This window comes from Vipera berus (genome assembly GCF_964194415.1).
Source record: "Vipera berus genome assembly, chromosome: 2".
Lineage (NCBI taxonomy): Eukaryota > Metazoa > Chordata > Lepidosauria > Squamata > Viperidae > Vipera > Vipera berus.
In genome coordinates, this window is record NC_138203.1 from 271,539,351 (window position 1) to 271,561,046 (window position 21,696).

The following is a 21,696-nucleotide window of genomic DNA, read 5'->3' on the forward strand; positions in this document are numbered from 1 at the left end:
CAATCGATAGTCATCTCAGCATTCCTCCTTAACTCTAGCCATTTGTACAGCTGCTCTTGACTGAATCCATGGGTATGTGCATGTGTCAGCAATCATCAGACCCAGAGAAATACATGACTACTTGAATACAGGGCAGGCATGTGCTGCATTCATGCTCCTATGTGCTGCAGCAATCCTCTGGAGTTTCTTTTTTGAACCATTTGCACAGCCCCAATATCAGCCTGAAACAAGAATTTGTGTACCACTTAAATGGGAAACACTTGACCATAGATTGCCGATATGCTGCCATGTCACATAAAGCCCCAAATCAACTATTCAAATCATTTCTTGCTCATATTTTTGAAATAACTGAATTCATAAAATTCAGCTCATTGGCCTCTTTTTCAACAGCCTGTTTTCCTTCCTGAGCCACTCACCTTCCTGAGTGGAGATGGTCCCCTTTGCACAAGGAATACAATCATAGCAGCAAACCGGTCGCCCTCTATGAACCACCTTGAGGAACCCAGGTCGGCATCTTTCCACACATCTAGAAGAAGGCAGGGTCTAAGCAGAAAACCAAGAAAAAATGTGCTCATTTACAAAGACTAGAAAGTTGCTGATGTGTGGTAAAAATCTAATAAAACATACATTTCCAGACATATATCTATTTTCTTCATTCAAATGTTGGTAACTGCCTCATACGTGAAATACATTGCATTATAAAAAAAGGTAAAGGTTCCCCCGCACATGCGTGCTAGTCATTTCCGACTCTAGGGGCCGGTGCTCATCTCCATTTCAAAGCCGAAGAGCCAGCGCTTGTCCGAGGACGTCTCCGTGGTCATGTGGCCGCCATGACTAGACACCAAAGGCTCACGGAACGCTGTTACCTTCCCACTGTAGTGCTCCCTATTTTTCTACTTGCATTTTTACGTGCTTTCGAACTGCTAGGTTGGCAGAAGCTGGGACAAGTAACAGGTGCTCACTCTGTTATGCGGCACTCGGGATTCGACCCGCCAAACTGCCGACCTTCTGATCGACAAGCTCAGCGTCCTAACCCACTGAGCCACCGCGTCCCCACATTGCATTATACAGTATCTCAAATGGCCATCTGGGTAGTAAAGCTCAAAAGAGATGACAAGATTTAGGGTACTTCAAATAGAATTTTTCAATATTTATATAATATAGGTATTTATATAAGGAAAGGAAGTGACATGGAATGACTTTTCTTCTTCACCTGGTTGAACCATTTGGGCCACACTATGGCTTCTTCGTCAATCTTGAATTCAGGCTCCGAGGAAGCCTGTCTTGCAATGCTCCCAAATTTCACACTGACAACAGAGTTATTTGAAAACTTCACCCAGTTCACAATATCCAAATCAGCTGCTAGTTCACCATTCTCATCCAAATATACTCCATCGATGGAAGTGTTGTAAAACTCAGAATCTTGCAAGAAAGGGTGAAGCTGGAATAGCAGAGAAGAGATCTATGTTTAGTACAGATGGACAGCAAATCTCTTGAGCAGTCCCATAAACTTTGAAATAGTTGCTTTTAATTGACCTTGTTCATATAGCTTCTATATTTTGAACCAGTTTTCTTTCTTACAAAATTAATGTCCTAGGGTCTTCAGAAATGAGATCCATGTGCTTATCCCAGCATAGTTACAATGATCCTGTGTCTCCCTTCAGGGAGAAGATGCTAGCCTCTCATGTGAAATGTGTTGAAGAGGTTTGGGACACAATGATGTCATTCCTTCAGCCACTCCACACTTCTGAACACATTTTCTTCTAGATGGAGGGTGTGGCTGACATTCTGGCCTTTACAAAGACATTTCAGATTGTTTTAAGCCACAAGGTAAATAGTTGCTAAAGACATTAGGCCTTACATAACATAGAGTTGTGGGGGGGTTTTTTGTTTGGAGTATTAGTTCTATCTATATACTACTAAACCTTGCCTTTGTATCATCTTTTACTGGGTGAAACAGTTCATCCTAGGGGCACTGTTTATGAACCATGGTAACTCAAATGGTCTAATGCACAGAATGCATGCAAAATCCAGAACTCCATGACTCCCAAGAAATTGACATTTTCCAAATTTTATAAAACATTTTATCACATAAAATTATCCTATGTTTCATGACATAAATATCATACAACTGCTGATGGTTGACTGTGCTGTACAGTTGAACATGGGCTGTCTTCAATCAGATACATCTCTGAATAGTTCCCTGAATTTTTAATAACTTTTCCAGTGAAGGGAATAATTAGATGTTCAGCCACTTTTGAGGAAATTAAGGAATCTGGTAAGGAAATATCTTTGAAATGATGCAACAGGTTGTGGATTGTCTAGTCAGTGTCTACTATCTCATGGATATTTATACATGGTTATCTGGAACGCTCTAAATTGCCATGAATCCTGTGTTGTAGATTGTATTTGGAGATATTAAAAGTGTCCAGTGAATATGGCCAACTGATGGAAGGTTTTTCAATTCTACAAAACAAGGAACTGAGGCCCCTGAGCTGATATGACTCTCCTGGGTTAGAGAGATTCCCAGAATCATCCCATAAGATCCTCCATACGGTGGCAATCTGCATGGAGACTCTGGAGCAGTGCCCCAAAGTAGACAGTTGAGCCATCCTGCTGGGGGCCAGGGGGGAGGGATGCAATCACTTTGTTGTTTAAGAAGCAGATGTTTTGGGATTTATTTTTGAAATGGGCAAAATATCATATCTTTCACTTCTTGAACACTTTGATTATTGCTTTTACTAGGCTAAAAGAGGTTGTTTTAAGTCACAGCCTGTGGACTTTTTTTTCTTTTTAATTTTGATGGGGAAACATAAGGATTTATAAGCTTGTGGTTCTATTTTGTCATTTTTCATGAATTTTGTACCTTTGTTTAACATTGGCAGTTATAATTTGTGATTTTGGACTGTTTGTTGTGGGAGGCTGAAAGTTTCTGATTTTAATGGATTCCAGGATACCAGCTGATTTATGGAAACCTTTTTTTAAAAAAATGTCTTTGACCACAAGAGAGAGCTAAAGAACAAAGAAGATGAAGAAATATCAAAGTTTTTTTGAATCAGACAGAGATTGCAAAAATTATTTTGGAACAGTATTTTAGTAAAACAATTCACTTTATAGATCAATTATATCCCAAAGATGCTATGAAAGAGAAACAAGAGGAACAAATTACTACAGTAATTGGAAGAAAGATGAGTGATTGAGAGATACAACCAAGTGCAGAAAGTTATCAAACCACTGAGGCTACTGCACAAGTATTTGACAATTCAGACAAACTGAAATGCTGGAATATAAATCTGATACCAGCAGTATTTATTATGAAGGTGAATATAATTCCCCAGTGCAATTGAAAGAAGAAACGCTGCAAATAAATCAACAATCCTGAAAAGAACAAAGTTGGGATCTCCACTTCAAAATCAAAATGGAAATTGACAGTGTTGAGATATTTGTTTCAAAAGTCATATTGGAGACTCTCTTGAGAAAAAGAAAATTTTATATCTATTTAATATACATTCCGGAGAAGGGAAAGATCGTATTTTATGAGGTGAGGTTGGAGGGAATGACTTATTTAATGTTAATTGAAGTTAGGTTGGATTTTCGATTGGTTTGATATATGTAATTAAAAGAAAGTTCCAATGCATTGTTTTGTGCTTATAAAGTGGGTATAAAAATTGTAACTGAAAATTAATTTGGGAAGTGTTTTTGTTTAAGAGCAACAGGGGAAGAAAATGAAATATTGATCTTTCTTTTATCCCACTTTTTAAATATAACACTGGAGTAATTCTTAAAGTTTGCAAAACGTTATTGAAAGTGAATTTGAAAGTACATATGTAGAAAGGAAACTAAAAAGAGGCATTAGAATTAATTGATTCCAAAGATGAAATTTTTCAGAAATGTTTAATCTTAAAATGGATCTAAAAAAGGTTAAAGGTTAACAAATTTGAAAGTCTTAGTGATTTTTGTTAATAGAGATGATGATGGTTTAGAAAGATTAGTATAGTAAGTGTAAATAGTAGGAGAAGGAACTTCGGAAAGAGTTATAAGTTAACACCTTTTCCCCTTCCTCTTATTTTCCCACATCTTGCACTTCCCCCCCTTATAATCTTTTTTTTTTGTATTTATGCTACAATGAATGTTAATAACACTATCACAGAAATTTTTTTTGGCAAGATCAGTAAATACCCCCATGCCCCATTAGAACCAACATATTCTGTTTCTAAAGATTCTGGAATTGCCTATGTATTCCACATATTCAGAAGAAAGCCATTGTGATGGAAAAGGGAATACCTGCCATGGCTGCAGAATTTGCACTACTGGTGTCTCTCCATCACCTTTCACCTTCCTCTTCTTGGATCGGGAAGAATAAGCTGCATCCAAGGCCCCTGCCAAGGCCTGGACAATATGGTAAACATGAGAGGTGTCAAGAGACAAAGTTTTTTCAATCTCTTTTTGGGAAAAGGTCCCCACTGCCACTTTCTTGGTGCATCTTGTCCAACCTTTCACAGTAGAGGCAGCCTTGGAGTACACGCAATGAAATGCTTTCTTTGCAAAGTAATACAGAGAAGTAAAAAGAGAAAAGAAGTCATATTTTATCTTTATCTTTTTCTGGATGAGGAAAGAGAAGAAACCCCGAATGTGTGTCTGGGATATGACACTATATGCCAGGTCAAATGTGAGGTCCCACAAAGCTGTTGTGATAATGACCTTCCCTACAACATATGATCCTACAACATATGATTCTGCATACAATATTGAGATTTCAGTTAATTTCTCTATTACCATTATTCCATCCAAAAAGAAACCAGCTTCTGAAAAATAAATAAATACATTAACCTGTTTCCACTTTTTTATTGAGCCAACATCCACCTTTACATTTTCTGTATTCATTCCGGATAAGGTTTGTGAGAAAACAACACAAATCCCTTTCTTGAACAGCACTAGCACCATCGTTGCTATGAAATGAATGCCATTGTCAGTGTCTGGAGCAAAGAGACCAACTGATGTCCATTGGAAATGCAGAAGTAATTCAAGTATGCCCAGATATTGGACTCCTTCTTTGGGGACGATAGTGTAGAAAAAGGGGAATTGTGTTTTATCGCCCAGAAGATGGGAAACAAAAGAATAACTGACCTGGTAAAGAGAAGAACATGGTGAGTGATTCAGTTTCAGGAAAGTATTTATTACTGTTTTGCTGACAAACTCTTGATAGTAGGAATGTCCTTTCAGAATTTCAGATATACTGTTTTTAGCATAGATTACTCTATTTTTATTAATTACTGTTATTACTGTCTTCAGGCCACTTGACTCCTAAAATCCTCAATAATCCAAACATTTCAGCAACATGATCCTTGGAGACCCAGAGTGCTCTCCTTATACCGTATTAAGTTCGATCCTTCATTAATGAGATATGATCACCAAAGATCAAAAACTGTCTTATGCTGTGTCTGTCATATCACTATCTCATCTTCCTCTATATCTAACATATTCTTGGAATTTATAGGGTTTTCATTTGCATTTCTATTGTATTATCTATTATTTCCTTCAGTTGTTATTGAAGAATACATTTATTTTGATCTGTAAACAAACTCTTAATAGATTCCAGCTAATTAGACACCCCCCACTGGTATAACTCATTTAAGTGGAATTAAAGAAGAGACTTTCTCACCTGGGGGATTTTGTAGTTACTTGACATTAATGAAATCTGGATGGAAATGTCAGTTTCTGTCCCTTCAATTATAGCTAAGAGTTTATTCTGTCTTCCTTCACACTTGTAGTTTGGAACATTTGCCAGCCCAGGAGAGAGAAGATCTACCAAAGCTTCCGATGTTGTTCTGGCATCAAAATGATTGTCATGAATGTTGTAGCCCAGGGTGAGGTTGGGTAAGATACTGGGATCCTGGTTGATCTCATGGACAGCAAACAAGAAGCACAAGATCTTCCAGTACTTTGTAGTTGCTTTCCTGAAAAGACAAGCACAAATATATAAATTAGTTTACATAAATTAAAGTTATGTATTCAGTACTTTTTTATTGGTTTATCTAAAAACTAGAAAACTTTAATTTCTAGTAAAAGGTAAAGGTAAAGTTTGCCCCGCACATGCATGCTAGTGGTTTCTGACTCTAGGGGCCGGTGCTCATCTCCATTTCAAAGTCGAAGAGCCAGCGCTTGTCCGAGGACGTCTTCGTGGTCATGTGGCCGGCATGACTAGATGCCAAAGGCGCACGGAACGCTGTTACCTTCCCACCGGAGTGGTCCCTATTTTTCTACTTGCATTTTTACGTGCTTTTGAACTGCTAGGTTGGCAGAAGCTGGGACGAGTAACAGGTGCTCACTCTGTTACACGGCACTCGGGATTCAACCCACCAAACTGCCGACCTTCTGACCGACAAGCTCAGCATCCTAACCCACTGAGCCACTGCATCCCTTTTTTAATTTCTAGAAGATGGCAAAACTGATCCAGAATTACAGTGAGTTAATATTTAATGTCCTGGTGAGTTGATTTGAAGTTCTGTTCTCAGGATGTTTAAATCATATCTTCATTAAAGGACACCTGCATGATTTGGAACCAGCAGTAACTTTAGGTGGAAATGCTCCCTTACCAAGAAACTTTGTTAGTTGGAGCCTTTTTGAAAGTGAATGGTCGAAACATAGCGGTTGTTGCAGGAGTGATTCCAGTAATTAGGTAGTCCCCTGGCTGGAAGTAATTCAATGGATCCATCTGATCCCTTTCTAAAGTTAAGGGGCATTTGGCATTCAACCTCTTGCAGGGTATCTGGGAGAACAGAAGCATCAGGAAAAATAATAGAACCATTTCCATTTCTTTCAGAATCAGGTGGCTCTCAAAGAACTAGAGGAGCAGTTCACAGAGACAAAGACTCTTGCAATATCTCAACTGCTTTTGTGGTTTTCATACCACAAATGGAGGTTGGAGCCCACAACAAATTCATCTGAAAAGTCTAAAGCTTTGCAACATAAAATCACACTCTCCCAGTGACACTAAAGGCTTTTATGTCCATGAGTTCCCAAGATCTGATGAAAGATGTCCCCTGCATTGAGTTTAAAGCCAATGTTTGTGTCAACTCAATAGTGAACTTTGGAGAATTCCCTGGGGTTGTGGTGAGAAGGCTATCAATAAATCAACATGATTTTGATCATTATAAAGAGAAGAAGCATTTTCTCTCTTTTGTCCTCAGGTTTCTCCTGGGATTTTATGAACAAGGGAACAGGAAAGGAAAACATGTTTGTGTGAATCCTTCAATGCATTTCCAGAAGTGATTGGAAATCCCAGTGTCCAACTTTCTCCAGTGAAAGGGAAAATTGTTTTGTTTGAACCCTGATCTGGAATTACAGTTTGCCTTTCTTCTGCAATCTCAAGGCAACAGCTCAAAACTTGTAGGACAAACACATGCTCTAGATCAGACATGTCAAACTCACAATGTCACATGATGTCGCACAACGTATTGGGACAGTTTTGCCATTGCTGGCAATAGGGTGGGCACGGCTTCCAGATGATGCGTCCAGCTGGTGGGTCGGCTGTTTGACACTCCTGCTCTAGATAATATTCTTTGTGGTCATAGAGATGTAACTTTCAGTGGTAATAATATAATATTCCTTAAATTGGAGTTTCTCCTGAGTCCTGCTTCAGCAGGATATAGGGGTCAAGGCAGTGAAACTTTTGTTAACTTTCAATTGCTGCATCAGTTGCAGCCATTTTTGAATAAGTATCCCTTAATGCTAGTGACTCATGCCCTTAACATCCTATGTCTAGATTCTAGACCATAGCAATATAATCCTCATCTTGGTATCTTTGAAGACAATTGGGTATGTCAAGTTTAATGAATAGAAAGACTAGGGGTGACATGATAGCAGTATTCCAATATCTCAGGGGTTGCCACAAAGAAGAGGGAGTCAAGCTATTCTCCAAAGCACCTGAAGGCAAGACAAGAAGCAATGGATGGAAACTAATCAAAGAGAGAAGCAACCTAGTACTAAGGAGAAATTTCCTGACAGTTAGAATAATTAATCAGCGGAACAACCTGCCTCCAGAAGTTGTGAATGCTTCAATACAGGAAGTTTTAAAGAAGAGACTGGACAACAATTTGTCTGAAATGGTATAGTGTTTCCTGCCTGAGCAGGGGGTTGGACTAGAAGACCTTAAATAATAATAATAATAATAATAATAATAATAATAATAATAATAATAATAATAATAATAATAATAATAATAATAATAATAATAATAATAATAATAATAATAATAATAATAATAATGATGATGATGATGATGATGATGATGATGATGATGATGATGATGATGATGATGTTGCTGTTGCTGTTGTTAAAACTGCAGCAAATTCCACAGATAATAATCTTGCTTGTGTCAAGAAGAACCCCTTTAGCAGCACAATAACAATGAAGCTTTCCTTGCATCATTGTGTATCAGAAGGGTTCTGCATTCTGGTTCAAAATATAGCTGCCAGGCTGCTGGGAAGGAAAATGCCATTAGCAGCACATCAACAACAAAGCTATTTTGCATATTGTGTATCAAAAAACTTCTGGGTCCCATTCAAAGCGCCTTAAATGCCTACCAGACCCAAGCTGGAAAGGGAAGTCAAACTAAACAAAATGTCAGAATCTATCACAATGCCAGCCCTCCTGGTTTTTTTGTATGTGAATGCCACACTGTATCCATCATCTCTCTTCTTCCAGCTTCTATTATGGACACCAGTGTCTCCCATCAAATTTCTAGCATATATTTTCCAAATGAAGTTGAATCCTGGAACTCCTTTGGGTCTGTTGTCTTATGCCACCTGCTTCTCCAACCATTGCCTGTTCTAGCTCTTGTGAGGAGCATCTGCAATTGTAACTGTTTGGTCCTCATAACATAAATAATCTGATAAACTTTACTTTTGTTTTATTAATGGAATAGCTGAAATTTTTAAAAAGAAAACATAAACAATACACACAATTATAAGACAACAAAGAAAAAAGGAAGAACTATATACAGGACATATACTATATTGGGAGACTCGTATACATGTATAAATATCTACATTAGCATAATCTTTTAGGAATGAAGGTGCAAATATACGTGTTCCAGGATATTCTGGTGAGAAAGAAGTTCCCTCAGGATGGGCTCCAGCAGAAGACCAAAAGTTTGGAAGATTAAACCTCTGGTCCCAGTGATTGATCAAGATTGGATGCTGCAATGGTATACGCTGCCCCCTATCACTTTACAGCACTTTCTGGCAATTTACAATGGAAACATTATTTTGCACATTGCCCCCACAAACTGGGTCCTCATTTTACCAATCTTGGAAGAAATGTAAGGCTGAGTCAACCTTGAGCTGGTGAGAATCAAAGTACAGGCTGTAGGCAGAGTTTGCCTTCAATACTGCACTTTAACCACTGCACCACTTGTTTTAATGGATGGCATCTTATTTCCTTAAAAACATCCATAATCATATTGATGTGAAAATCTGGAGTGAGGGTGGAGTGAGAGCGTGAGAAAAGAGCAATTGCCCAGATATACACAGTGAATCTAGAGAATGGTTTTTGTGGTTAGCTGCTCCTTTGTATTCAACTCTGGCCTCAGCAAAATAATGTAGCACTTGGGAAAAAAGATGCAACTCAGCAGTCCAGCACTGGATGCCAAAATGGAGAAGATCTGCACTGCCACCATGTATTTACCTTTGGTGCTCAGGTAAGTGGGCACAAAGGAGACCCAAACACTACAAAAGACCAGCATGCTGAAGGTGATCAGCTTGGCTTCATTGAAGGCCCCAGGTAGTCTTCGGGCCAGGAAAGCCACTGTGAAGCAGACAACAGCCAGGAAACCCATATAGGCAAGGGCAGAGTAAAACATGATGACAGGTCCTTCATTGCACTGCAGGACAATCTCTTCAGGATGGGAGTGCTTGTCTGTGTCAGGGAAAGGAGGAAAGATTGCCAGCCAGATGGAGCAAATCAGAACTTGGACAGCAGAGCAAGCAAGAACAAGACCATTGGCCAATGTCTTCCCAAGCCACCGCCAAATTTTGTTCCCTGGCTTTGTGGCCAAGAAGGCCAGCACCACTGTGATGGTTTTGGCCAAAAGACAAGATACAGCCACTGAGAAAACTATGATGAAGGCTGTTTGTCGGAGAAGACAGGTAGCTTTCCTAGGCTGGCCAATGAAGAGAAAGGTGGTGAGAAATGAAAGGAGGAGTGAGATGAGGAGAATGTAGGAGAGATCCCGATTGTTGGCTTTAACTATTGGAGTTTCATTAGATTTTATGAAAATTACTAATACAAAGATTGTGATGAATGACAAAAATAGAGCAAAAGAACCCAGGATGATCCCCAAATATTCTTTATGTGACAAGAAAGTTATATATTTTGGAAGACAGTGATTTTGGTGTTCATTTGGATGCTGATCTTCCAAACATCTGGTGCAGTGGACTGCATCTGCAAAGAAAAGGAATATCTTGTTTATTCATCATTTTTTAAATAATAATTTTATTAAGAATTGCAATCTAAACAATGCAAACCAATGCAAACTGAAAAAAGAATAAAAATAAAAATAAAAGGTTCAGAAAAAAGAGCAATCTGACAATTGTGACAGAATGAAGCTCTTGTTAATAGACAGGCTTGCCAATAATTGCTCTCTGGACAAGGAGAGATCACCCATATGTGCTCCAGACAATTACTCCTCTTAAGGAGATTGCAAGAAACTCACTCCAGAGAGTTTAGAGCTTTTGGGGATGGGGGAAGAGCCATCCTGCTCATCCTACAGTTGGAGTCTGCATTCATATACTTCCTTTTCTAACCACGTTTGAAATTGCTAATAGCTTTTCAACTACTAGGAACTTTTGAATCATTGGGTTTTATAGCACCAGGTGAGTTTTCTTCAGTCCTTATTTAAAGAAATTTTAAATACAAATTTAGGGACTTATTTTTGGGGGGGCAATAACTAGCAAAAGGAAGACTAAAATTTTGTCTTTAAAAAGGTACAAAGAAGATTAAGGGCTCTTAACCCCTTATAATATAAATAAATTTGGAATTAATTCTAAAGCAACCTTCCTATGGGAAAATGCTTTTGTTTGATCTTTTAAAAAAATCTATATACTACTAAAATTCTGATTCACATTACCTTTAATTGGGCAAAATATTGCAGCACAGGACAAGACATTTTCAATCAAGGTACCTTAGATGGGCTAATTTACAGAATGTGTTCAGAATCTGGTATCAATAACTCCCATGGAACTGAAACTTGGCAAATTTTATAAAACATTTTATGACATAAAATTATCATTAAGCAGTTATGGCAAAAGAAATTATCATGAAAAATGTCAGCATATTCTCCCCAACAATCTGGGTCCTCATTTTATCAACTTTGGAAAGATGAAAGGCTGAATCAACCTTGAGCCTTGTCAATATTGAACTCCAGGCTGTGGGCAGAATTTGTCTGAAATTCTAATCACTGTGCAACCAGGGCTCACAATTTTTTTTAAAAAAAAATTGGATATATTTAATGAGTATTTTTGTACAGTGGACCTAGAAGTTAGTTTTAAGAGTATCTTCCTTTATAGATCGACTGCGTTTAATGGATGCTATGGAAAAGGAACAAGTATTACCTCACATGATTTAGATGGATTTAAAAGTGTTTTGGTGTTTTGACCAGAGCAATGAATGAATTAGCAATTGGTCTTATAACAGAATAACAGTGTTAGAATGGACCTTCAAGGTCTTCTAGTCCAACCCTCTGCTCAGGAATCAGGAATGAGCCTTGGTGGAGCAGTGGGCTAATGCCTCCTTAAGTAACACCAGCTGCCTGCAATTAGTGCAGGTTCGCATCCCACCAGGCTCAAGGTTGACTCAGCCTTCCATCCTTCCGAGGCAGGTAAAATGAGGACCCAGATTGTTGGGGGCAATAAGCTGGCTTTGTAATAATGCCGCTTGCCCCCCCCCCCGAAATCCCTAATAAGTAGGCATATACATAGAATGAAGGCTATTGCTAAGCACATTGATTTGTGCTTTAGATTGTAAGCCACCCTGAGTCTTCGGAGAAGGGCAGGATATAAATGGGATTAAAAAAATGGACAGAGAGCAGTCTTTGAGTTTCTTTAAAAATATATATTCTGGAAACAATGAACTTCATCCTTCTCTTATACTTTAAAATGTTCGTGCTTGTTTCTGTTCCATCTCTATATTCGTAAGTTAACTCCAATATTAATGATTATGTCTTCACTTCCTTCCTAAAGGAGATCCAACTTTAAGAAATTCCTAAATGTCTTACCAGTCACTGAAATCAGGGAGGCCTACACTTGAACCAGGGATTTGCAAATGTTCCTCAAAAAGTTCTCTAGAAGGACTTCAGAGCATCAATGCAGCTTAGCCCAAGACTCAGTAGATTAGCCCCTTTTACCAGAGTAGCAGAGATAATGGAGAAGCTTCTGGTGAGTACATTCTCAGGAATGTGCCACATGCCCTGGAAAAAACTATGGTTGCTTTAATGCAGTGCTTTTCAGACTTGGCAACTTTGAGATGTGTAGTCTTCAACTCTCAGAATTTCCTAGCCAGTTGCCAAGCTTGAAAAAGACTGCTTTAATGAGTTTCAGGCAGGGCCTGCATTTATCTTCTAATGTTTCTCTTTGAAATCAGTTGCAGAGTCCTATTAGTGGCAAAATAATTTCTGGGGTCCCAATCTGAGCCAGGGTTGCACAAGGACAAATTAGAATTAAATCAAAACAAGATGGTTGAAGAGAAAAAAGGTTTGTTTAAAAGACAATTAATTTGATTGTAAAATATTCCCCACCCCCCCAAAAATAGTTTTTGCAATAGGAATGCTTAATATTCTTGTTCTACCTAAGAAGCAAAGGTTGCATGTAGATTGTTGAAACCTGGCATCAAAACACAAAGCCCATTATCATTATCCCACTTCCTTTATTAATGTTTATATTATGAAGCAAATTGCAAATTTTAAAAATGAAATAAAGACAAAATGCATATTTAAACATACCACTGAGTACATTCAAATGTTTGCCATCTTGTGCAAGAAAATTGCTTCCTTTGGGAACCACTCACCTTTCTGAGTGGAGATGGTCCCATTTGCACAAGGAACACAGTCATAGCAGCAAATAGGCTGTCCTCTCTGGACCACCTTGAGAAAACCAGAATGGCAGCTTTCCACACATCTGGAAGGAGGCAGGGTCTAAGCAGACAATAGCAATAGCATTTAGACTTATATACAGCTTCATAGTGCTTTACAGCCGCCTCTAAGCAGTTTACAGAGTCAGCATATTGCCCCAAATAATTTGGGTCCTCATTTTACTGACCTTGGAAGGATGGAAGGCTGAGTCAACCTTGAGCCAATGAGAATTGAACTGCTGGCAGTCATCAGAATTAGCCTGCAATACAGCATTCTAACCACTGTGTCAGCACGGCTCATAGTCAGCATTCTTTTTGAGAGCCATTAAGGCCATTTGGGGGTTTATCTCCAAGTAGCCTCAACAACTCTCAGAAAGAGTGCCAATGACCAGATGACTACAAGGAACATAAATCCTTCCGCTCCCCACCATTCAGTCAGAACTTAAGAAACTTCTTGGATGAGAAGTGAAATGTCTTCAAGGACAAAACAAAGAAAGTCCAGTTACCTCTTGAAAAAGCACCTTTGGGATGTCCATTTATTTATTGAATACATTTATATAATGGCCCAACCAAATCTGGGTGGCTCTCAATCAAAAATTAAGAGGCACATAAAATCATTGTAAAACTAAAAAGCCAACTGATTAAAATACTAAAACTTTAAAAACAAACAAACCACAACAACAAAAACTAGGCACCAATCCATTCTAATATGCCATTATCTAGTCTTCTCCCAACGCATGGAGGAAAAGCCAACTCTTCAAAGCCTTACAGAAGGCTAAAAGCATGGATGCCTGGTGAACTTCAAGTGGCAAAGTGTTAGACTACTGCAATGCTCTCTACATGGGGCTGCCCTTGAGGACCACTCAGAGGCTCCAACTGGTACAGAATGCAGCCACGAGAGTTGTGTTGGGAGTCTCCCGATACTCCCATGTTACACCTCTGCTCCGTGAGCTGCATTGGCTCCCAGTTGTCTTCCGGGTGAGATTCAAGGTTCTGGTAATGGTTTTCAAGGCCCTACATGGCATGGGTCCGGAGTACCTTAGGGAACACCTGCTGCCGGCGTCAACTTCCCTCCGCCCTGTGCACTCCCACAGAGAGGGCCTCCTCAGGGTGCCACCGGTCAGAGAATGTCATCTGGTGGCCCCCAGGGGGAGGTCCTTCTCTGTGGGCACCCCGGATTTATGGAATCGTTTGCCGGTTGAGCTCCGGATGGCGCCTGACCTTCGCTCCTTCCGACGCGATCTGAAGACTTATTTGTTCGAACAAGCCGGCCTGGCCTGATGGGGGATGGGTTTGGATTTTATTGTTGTTTTAAATGTATTTTAACCTATTGTTATAACTTGGGCATTTCGTTTAATTCTTTTTTAACTTTTGTATTTTTGTATTTTTATATCTTTGCCCTGTTCACCACCCTGAGTCCTTCGGGAGAAGGGCGGTATACAAATAAAATTATTATTATTATTATTATTATTATTATTATTATTATTATTATTATTATTATTATTATTATTATTATTATTATTATTATTATTATTAGGGGGGCAGGCCTACCACACAAAAAACATGCTTCCTGGTTCTCATTATATGACAATGAGAGCCTTAAAAATGAGTTACAATCTCAAAAATGTCCCTTTCAACAGAAATATTTAGTTAAAAGTGAAAGATTTATAATTTTATATGATCTGAAGAGAAACCAGAGTATCTAGTTATCTAACAGAAAGCAGAGGCAAAGATGGAAATTACACAAAGCTGAGGAGGGGGTGTTCAGTAAGTTTAGGAGTGAGATTAAACCCTAAAAATAGCACTAAATCAAGGCAAGTGAAATAGTTGATGTCCTCAGAATATTCCTGCTCCCAATTTCTTTCCTTCTGTGCTAGCTGTGCTACATATTTGTGTGTGAGACATGCGATTACGAGAATTCAGCCATCTAAAGCTAATATGCTGAATGAATTTCCAAAAACATGTAGTGTTTTGATCTGCATCATTTCTAGCATAATATGTCTGTTCAAAAGCAGATATTTTGCATTACCAAGTACGGGAATACAAGATTGAGATGGCTGTCTCATCTGTTTCAAGTGAATGTGATGCTGAAAAAGTAACTCTATGATTTGCCCCTGTATTTACCACCATCCCAGTGTCTCAGAGTCATGTGGTTGCCTTTTGGCAAGCTTCGCAGACAGCTTCCACCTCTGCTTAACCACCAGAGTTACTGGTCCCAATTGTAGTTGCTTAATGAGGACTAGTTGATCTTCATTGCTCTTCTCTTACGATTGTTATTACTCTAATTCTCACTCCTTTGTGCTATTCTGCTAATTGACTGCTGTTTGTTTGTTTATATTTCATATTTCTTAACTGCCCATCTCCCTCAGAAAGGGGGTCTATATCAAAATATTTTGGTTTTACATTTTTATATTTTTTGTTGCTAGTATATTTCTATATGCAGAAACACTGTGTCAATGGCTATTCCTGGTGGGTAGTTTTATAATATTAATGATAAATAAATAAATGCATAAACAAACCAATACTTATAGAAACGTGTTTTACTTTCCCAGTTCAATTGTTGGAAACTGCCTTATCCCTGAAACACAATTTTATTTTATTTATTTTTATTTTTATTTTATTAAATTTATATACCGCCCGATTCCCGGAGGACTCAGGGCGGTGTACAGGGAAGATTAAAACAAACATAAAAAAATTAAAATCAGATTAAAACAATTAATTAAATAAAGTCCCCGAAATTTAAAACTAAAACCAATAAAAAATTAAAACCCCTCAGCCTGGGCCAGACAGCTCAAAGAGCCAAGTTTTCAGGTCCCTGCGGAATGAGCGAAGGTCAGGGGCAGTTCTAAGTTCCATGGGGAACTGGTTCCATAGGGCCGGCGCATCCACAGAGAACACTCTTCCCCTGGGAATAACCCGCCGGCATTCCCTAATCGGCGGTATCCTGAGAAGGACCTCCCTGTGGGAGCGCACGGGACGAAGGGAGCTTGATGCCGGCAGCAGGTGTTCCCTCAGATAACCCGGACCCTCACCATTTAGGGCTTTATAGGTCATCACCAGCACCTTGAATCTCACCCAGAGGGCAACTGGAAGCCAATGCAGCTCGCGGAGTAGAGGTGTTACATGGGAGTATCGGGAAGCCCCCATCACAACTTGTGCGGCTGCATTCTGCACCAGTTGAAGCCTCCGAGTGGTCCTCAAGGGCAGCCCCATGTAGAGAGTGTTGCAGTAGTCTAAACGGGAGGTCACGAGCGCATGAGTGACTGTGCGTAGGGCATCTTGGTCCAGATAGGGTCGCAACTGGCACACCAGGCGAACCTGGGCAAAAGCCCCCCTGGTCACGGCTCCTTTGTGATCTTCAAAATTGAGCCATGAGTCGAGGAGGACGCCCAAGTTGTGAGCCCTATCAACGGGGGGTAACACCTCACCCCCCATCGTTAAAGATGGAATAGTCTGGGTAACCCAAGATGCCGGTATGCACAGCCACTCAGTCTTGGCAGGATTGAGACGAAGCCTGTTTCTCCCCATCCAGACCCGGACCGCCTCCAGGCAATGGGACATCACGGCGAGGGCATCACTGGGTTGGTTCGGGGTGGAGAAGAAAAGTTGGGTATCATCAGCATACTGATGATACCCCACCCCGAAACCACGAATGATCTCGCCCAGCGGCTTCATATAGATGTTGAACAGGAGGGGAGAGAGAACCGACCCCTGAGGAACTCCACAAACGAGAGGCCTCGTGGCGGACCTCTGCCCTCCCGTCAACACCGACTATGAGCGGCCCAGGAGATAGGAGGAGAACCACTGCAAAACAGTGCCTCCCACTCCCAACCCCCTGAGACGCCGCAGTAGGATACCATGGTCGATGGTATCGAAAGCTGCTGAGAGATCTAATAGAACTAGGACAGAGGAACAACCCCTGTCCCGAGCCCGCCAGAGATCATTCACCAGCACGACCAATGCCGTCTCGGTGCTGTGCCCATGCCTGAAACCCGATTGGTACTGGTCCAGATAATCAGCTTCATCCAGGAACAGAGGAAGCTGATGCACCACCACATTCTCAACAACCTTCGCTAAAAAGCAAAGGTTGGAGACCGGACGATAGTTATTTAAAACAGCCGGGTCCAGGGCAGGCTTCTTGAGGAGGGGTCTCACCACCGCCTCCTTCAGGGTGGTGGGGAAGATACCCTCTTTCAAGGAAGCAGTTATTACTGCCTGGAACCAGCCTCGTGTCTCCTCCCGAGCCGCATAAGCCAGCCAGGAGGGGCACGGGTCCAACAAACAGGTGGTGGAGCTCAGCCTCCTCCTCATCCTGTCCACATCATTGGGGGAAACAAGATCGAACTCAGTCCAGATAACACGCTCAAGACCGTCCGATTCCTCCACGTCAGACTCTGCCCAGTCAGAGTCCAAACCGGTCCGAATCTGAGCGATTTTATCCATCAGATGATGACTAAACTCCTCGGCCCGCCCCTGTAAGGGATCCTCCCTCACCTCCCGGTTGAGAAGGGAGAGAGTCACCTTAAACAGGGCGGCCGAGCGATTATCTGCGGACGTGATGAGGTCAGCAAAGTAGTTAGCCTTTGCATTCTATGGTCCCTGAAATGTCCAAATGGACAACAAAAAGAAATCAGAAGATCTAAAGAACTTCAGAGAGAGTCTTGCAGTAATTATATGGTAGGTGAAAGTAAGGGGAGTGACATGGAATGACTTCTTCCCTCCCACCTGGTTGAGCCATTTGAGCCACACCATGGCATCTTCATCAATGTTAAATTGGGGCTCCGAGGAGCCCTGCCTTACTATGCTTCCAAATTGCACAGTGGCGATAGAACCATTAGGAAATTTCATCCAATTCACAATGTCCAGATCAGCTGCTAGTTCACCATTCTCATCTAAATACACTCCATCCGTGGAAGTGTTGTAAAAGTGAGAATCTTGCAAGAAAGGATGAAGCTGGAACAGCAAAAAAAAAGATTTGTGTTTAGTAAAAATGAATTTCTGTTGAGCAGTCCTACAAACCCCAAAATAGCTTTTTATTAATCTTATTTATAGATGTTAAGAAGTACAGGAAGTCCTTGCATAATGACTACAGCTGGGGCTGGAATCTTGGTTGTTGAGGAAAGTGGTCATTAAGCGAGATGTTATTGTGATTGTTATGCTCAACAACCATGGTCCTACCATTCCCAGTTGGAGCTGTTAAGCACTCTCATGTGCCATTAAGCGAACAGAATATCAGGTAATGAGTGAAAGCATCCTGGCATGAAGCTCAGGGAGAAAAGGATTTTCTTGATTTTGACAGCTGAAATTCTTCAACAGGGAGCTATCATCATCATCATCAATAATAATAATAATAATAATAATAATAATAATAATAATAATAATAATAATAAGAAGAAGAAGAAGAAGAAGAAGAAGAAGAAGAAGAAGAAGAAGAAGAAGAAGAAGAAGAAGAAGAAGAAGAAGAAGAAGAAGAAGAAGAAGAAGAAGTTGGAAGGGACCTTGGAGGTCATCTAGTCCAACCCCCTGCTCAGGCAGGAAACCTTATACCATTTCAGGCAAATGTCTGCCCAGTCTCTTCTTAAAAACCTCCAGTGTTGGAGCATTCACCACCTCTGGAGGCAGGTTGTTCCACTGGTTTTGTTCTAACTGTCAGGAAGTTTCTCCTTAGTTCTAGGTTGCTTCTCTCCTTGACTAGCTTCCATCCGTTGCTTCTTGTCCTGCCTTCAGGTGCTTTGGAGAATAGCTTGACTCCCTCTTCTTTGTGGCAGCCCCTGAGATATTGGAACACTGCTATCATGTCACCCCTCACTCTTCTCTTCGTTAAACTACACATACCCAATTCCAGCAACTGTTCCCTATATGTTTTAGCCTCCAGCCCCCTAATCATCTTTGTTGCTCTTCTCTGTACCCTTTCTAGAGTCTCAACATCTTTTTTACATCGTGGTGACCAAAACTGGATGCAGTATTCCAGGTGTGGCCTTACCAAAGCATTGTAAAGTGGTATTAGTACTTCACTTGATCTTGATTCTATCCCTCTGTTAATGCAGCCTAGCACTGTGTTGGCTTTTTTGGCAGCTGCAACACACTGCTGGCTCATACCCAGTCACCAGAGACAAAATGGAGTTCTCTTGGCAGCTGGCAGCAGCTTGCTACTTTCTCTGCTGGCTTCCCCACTGACTTTCTGGGATATCTGGCAGAGAAGCTTACAGATGGGAATCACATGATCTTGGGGTGCTTGGCAACAGGTTGTAAGTACAAATAGGTTGCCAAGCACTCAGATTGGTTTGTGACCATGGGGGTGCAATATTTTGTGACAGTGGGAAGTGCTTTATAGGACATAAAACATAGGTGTCAAACTTGCCGAATCACGTGACTTGTCATGACATATCGTGACTTTTTTCGTATTGCCGGAAATGGGGTGGGTGCAGCCTCAAAATGATGCAACTAGCCCGTGGGCCGGCAGTTTGACACCCCTGATATAAAACATCCTTGCTGAGCTCAACATTAATTTGAAGCATCATTAAGTGAGGACTAGCTGTATATATATTTGAAGACTCCTTAGTGCTCTTTGAGCTTGGTTTTATACTCACAGATATTTCATTACCCAATTAGGTAAATATAGAGATGAAGTTTCTTGCAGATATTTCATTACTCATAAACAATGCCATTGTCACGTTACCTAGCAGGGTAACGAAATGTCTTCAAGCATATAACCAAGTACAGAGAGCACTAAGGACTCCACAGTTCAACCCTGAGCTACACAGACGGATTCTCTTATATATTTTGAACTAGACTTTCCTAAATTACAAAATCAGTGGTTTAAGGACTTACACTATGAAATGCTTTTCCCAGTAAGCTTAACACACACACACCCCTCTCTCTCTTGGGAGTAGATGGTAGTCCATCACCAAAAATGTGTTGGGGCACAATTAACTCATTCTTACAACACCCTCCCCATTTCTGAATTCATTTTTAAAATCATATTCTTCGAGATAGACAGTGTGGTTAACCTTTCAGCCTTTAAGAAGTCAGTTCAGATTGTCTAAAACCACAAGGAAAACGAATGCTAATGAAAATAGACATGACCTAAGACAGAATTTTTATTTAGGGTATTAAATGTATGTCTACTATGTGTCGTAGATATTTATATATAATTATCTGGAATAGCAGGGACGTGGTGGCTCAGTGGGTTAGGATGCTGAGCTTGTTGATCAGATGGTCGGCAGTTTGGCGGGTCGAATCCCGAGTGCCGCATAACAGAGTAAGCGCCTGTTACTCGTCCCAGCTTCTGCCAACCTAGCAGTTCGAAAGCACGTAAAAATGCAAGTAGAAAAATAGGGACCACTACGGTGGGAAGGTAACAGCGTTCCATGCGCCTTTGGCGTCTAGTCATGCCGGCCACATGACCACGGAGACGTCCTCAGACAAGCGCTGGCTCTTCGGCTTTGAAACGGAGATGAGCACCGGCCCCAGGCCCAGAACAGACTTCCAGAAGTGGCATCCACATAGAGAACCAGTTGTTCAGATATTTGAATCCCACTACTGGTCCAACAAAATTTGGTGCTATTGATATATAAAGCTCTACTGTCACAGCTCCTGTCACCCATTTATGCAGGAGAGGTAAAAAGACAAGAGCAGCCCCTTCAGTTTGTGCATGGGAAATGATCAGGTGTTATGACTCAGGGTGCATAGGCAGATTCAGACACCAATAAAGTCTTTTATTGCACTGCTAAACCACATGGATGACATTAGTGACCCCACTGCCTTCAACCTAGGGTCTCAATTGATGCCAAACCCAAAACCCATAACGGCACATTTCTAAGAGGGTAACACATAGACGTGCACCTATCCAGGTCTCAGTGATCCATAGCAGGTCAGCCTTCTTATCTACAATTAAATTTGGAATGGACAACTTGTTCCAGCCAACTCACCCCAGTTGACTCACCACAGAACAACTTGCTGCAGCCAACTTGCCCACTTGCCATGAGACAACTTGCTGCAGGACGATTCATTGTGAGGTAACTGTAGTGTACTGTACTGTAATCCATCACTGTTTCTTTGACATTCTAATTTTTATTCACATTTTGTCATTCAAATGTGAATGACAAAAATTAAAATAATGTCAAAGAAACAGTGGTGGATAATAGTCCAGTTATTTTGCACTGAGCTATCTTGCATTGTGTTGTCCTGTGGCGAGTTGGCTGTGGTGAATTGTCCCATGGTGAGTTGGCTGCAGTGAGCCAGCTGGGGTGAGTTGGCTGCAGTGAGTTGGCTGGGTTAAATCAGCTGCAGTGAGTCAGCTGGGGCAAATTGTCCTAGACCCAATTAAATTATTACAAGCTGACCTGGCATTCAGCAGCACCAATGAAAGCCTGTGCCTCTGAAACTTAACTATCTTTCCACACCCTGACAAAGGGTTGTCCTATTCAAGGCGCCACTTCTGCAAAGAGCACTCAGAGGTCCTGATCTTTGGTAATAACCATCAATCAATCGTAGAATCACCAAACTCCTCAATCTCTTGCACTCACTCCCATCAATCATCTAGGGACCCATATTCTTTCCCAATCTGTC

General features: G+C 40.7%; 1 protein-coding gene across 1 annotated transcript in view; it reads right to left on the minus strand.

Moving 5' to 3' along the window:
• Window positions 1-21,696, minus strand: part of LOC308662979 (vomeronasal type-2 receptor 26-like) — a gene marked incomplete at both ends in the record, with an annotated part of 41,040 nt that overhangs the window by 9,109 nt on the left and 10,235 nt on the right. Inside the window, 6 exons of the mRNA XM_081319123.1 lie at window positions 417-543; window positions 1,214-1,441; window positions 4,285-4,389; window positions 5,663-5,957; window positions 6,597-6,769; window positions 17,851-18,078. Of these exons, the coding sequence (XP_081175249.1) occupies window positions 417-543; window positions 1,214-1,441; window positions 4,285-4,389; window positions 5,663-5,957; window positions 6,597-6,769; window positions 17,851-18,078 (1,156 nt within the window). The remainder of the gene's footprint in view (window positions 1-416; window positions 544-1,213; window positions 1,442-4,284; window positions 4,390-5,662; window positions 5,958-6,596; window positions 6,770-17,850; window positions 18,079-21,696) is intronic.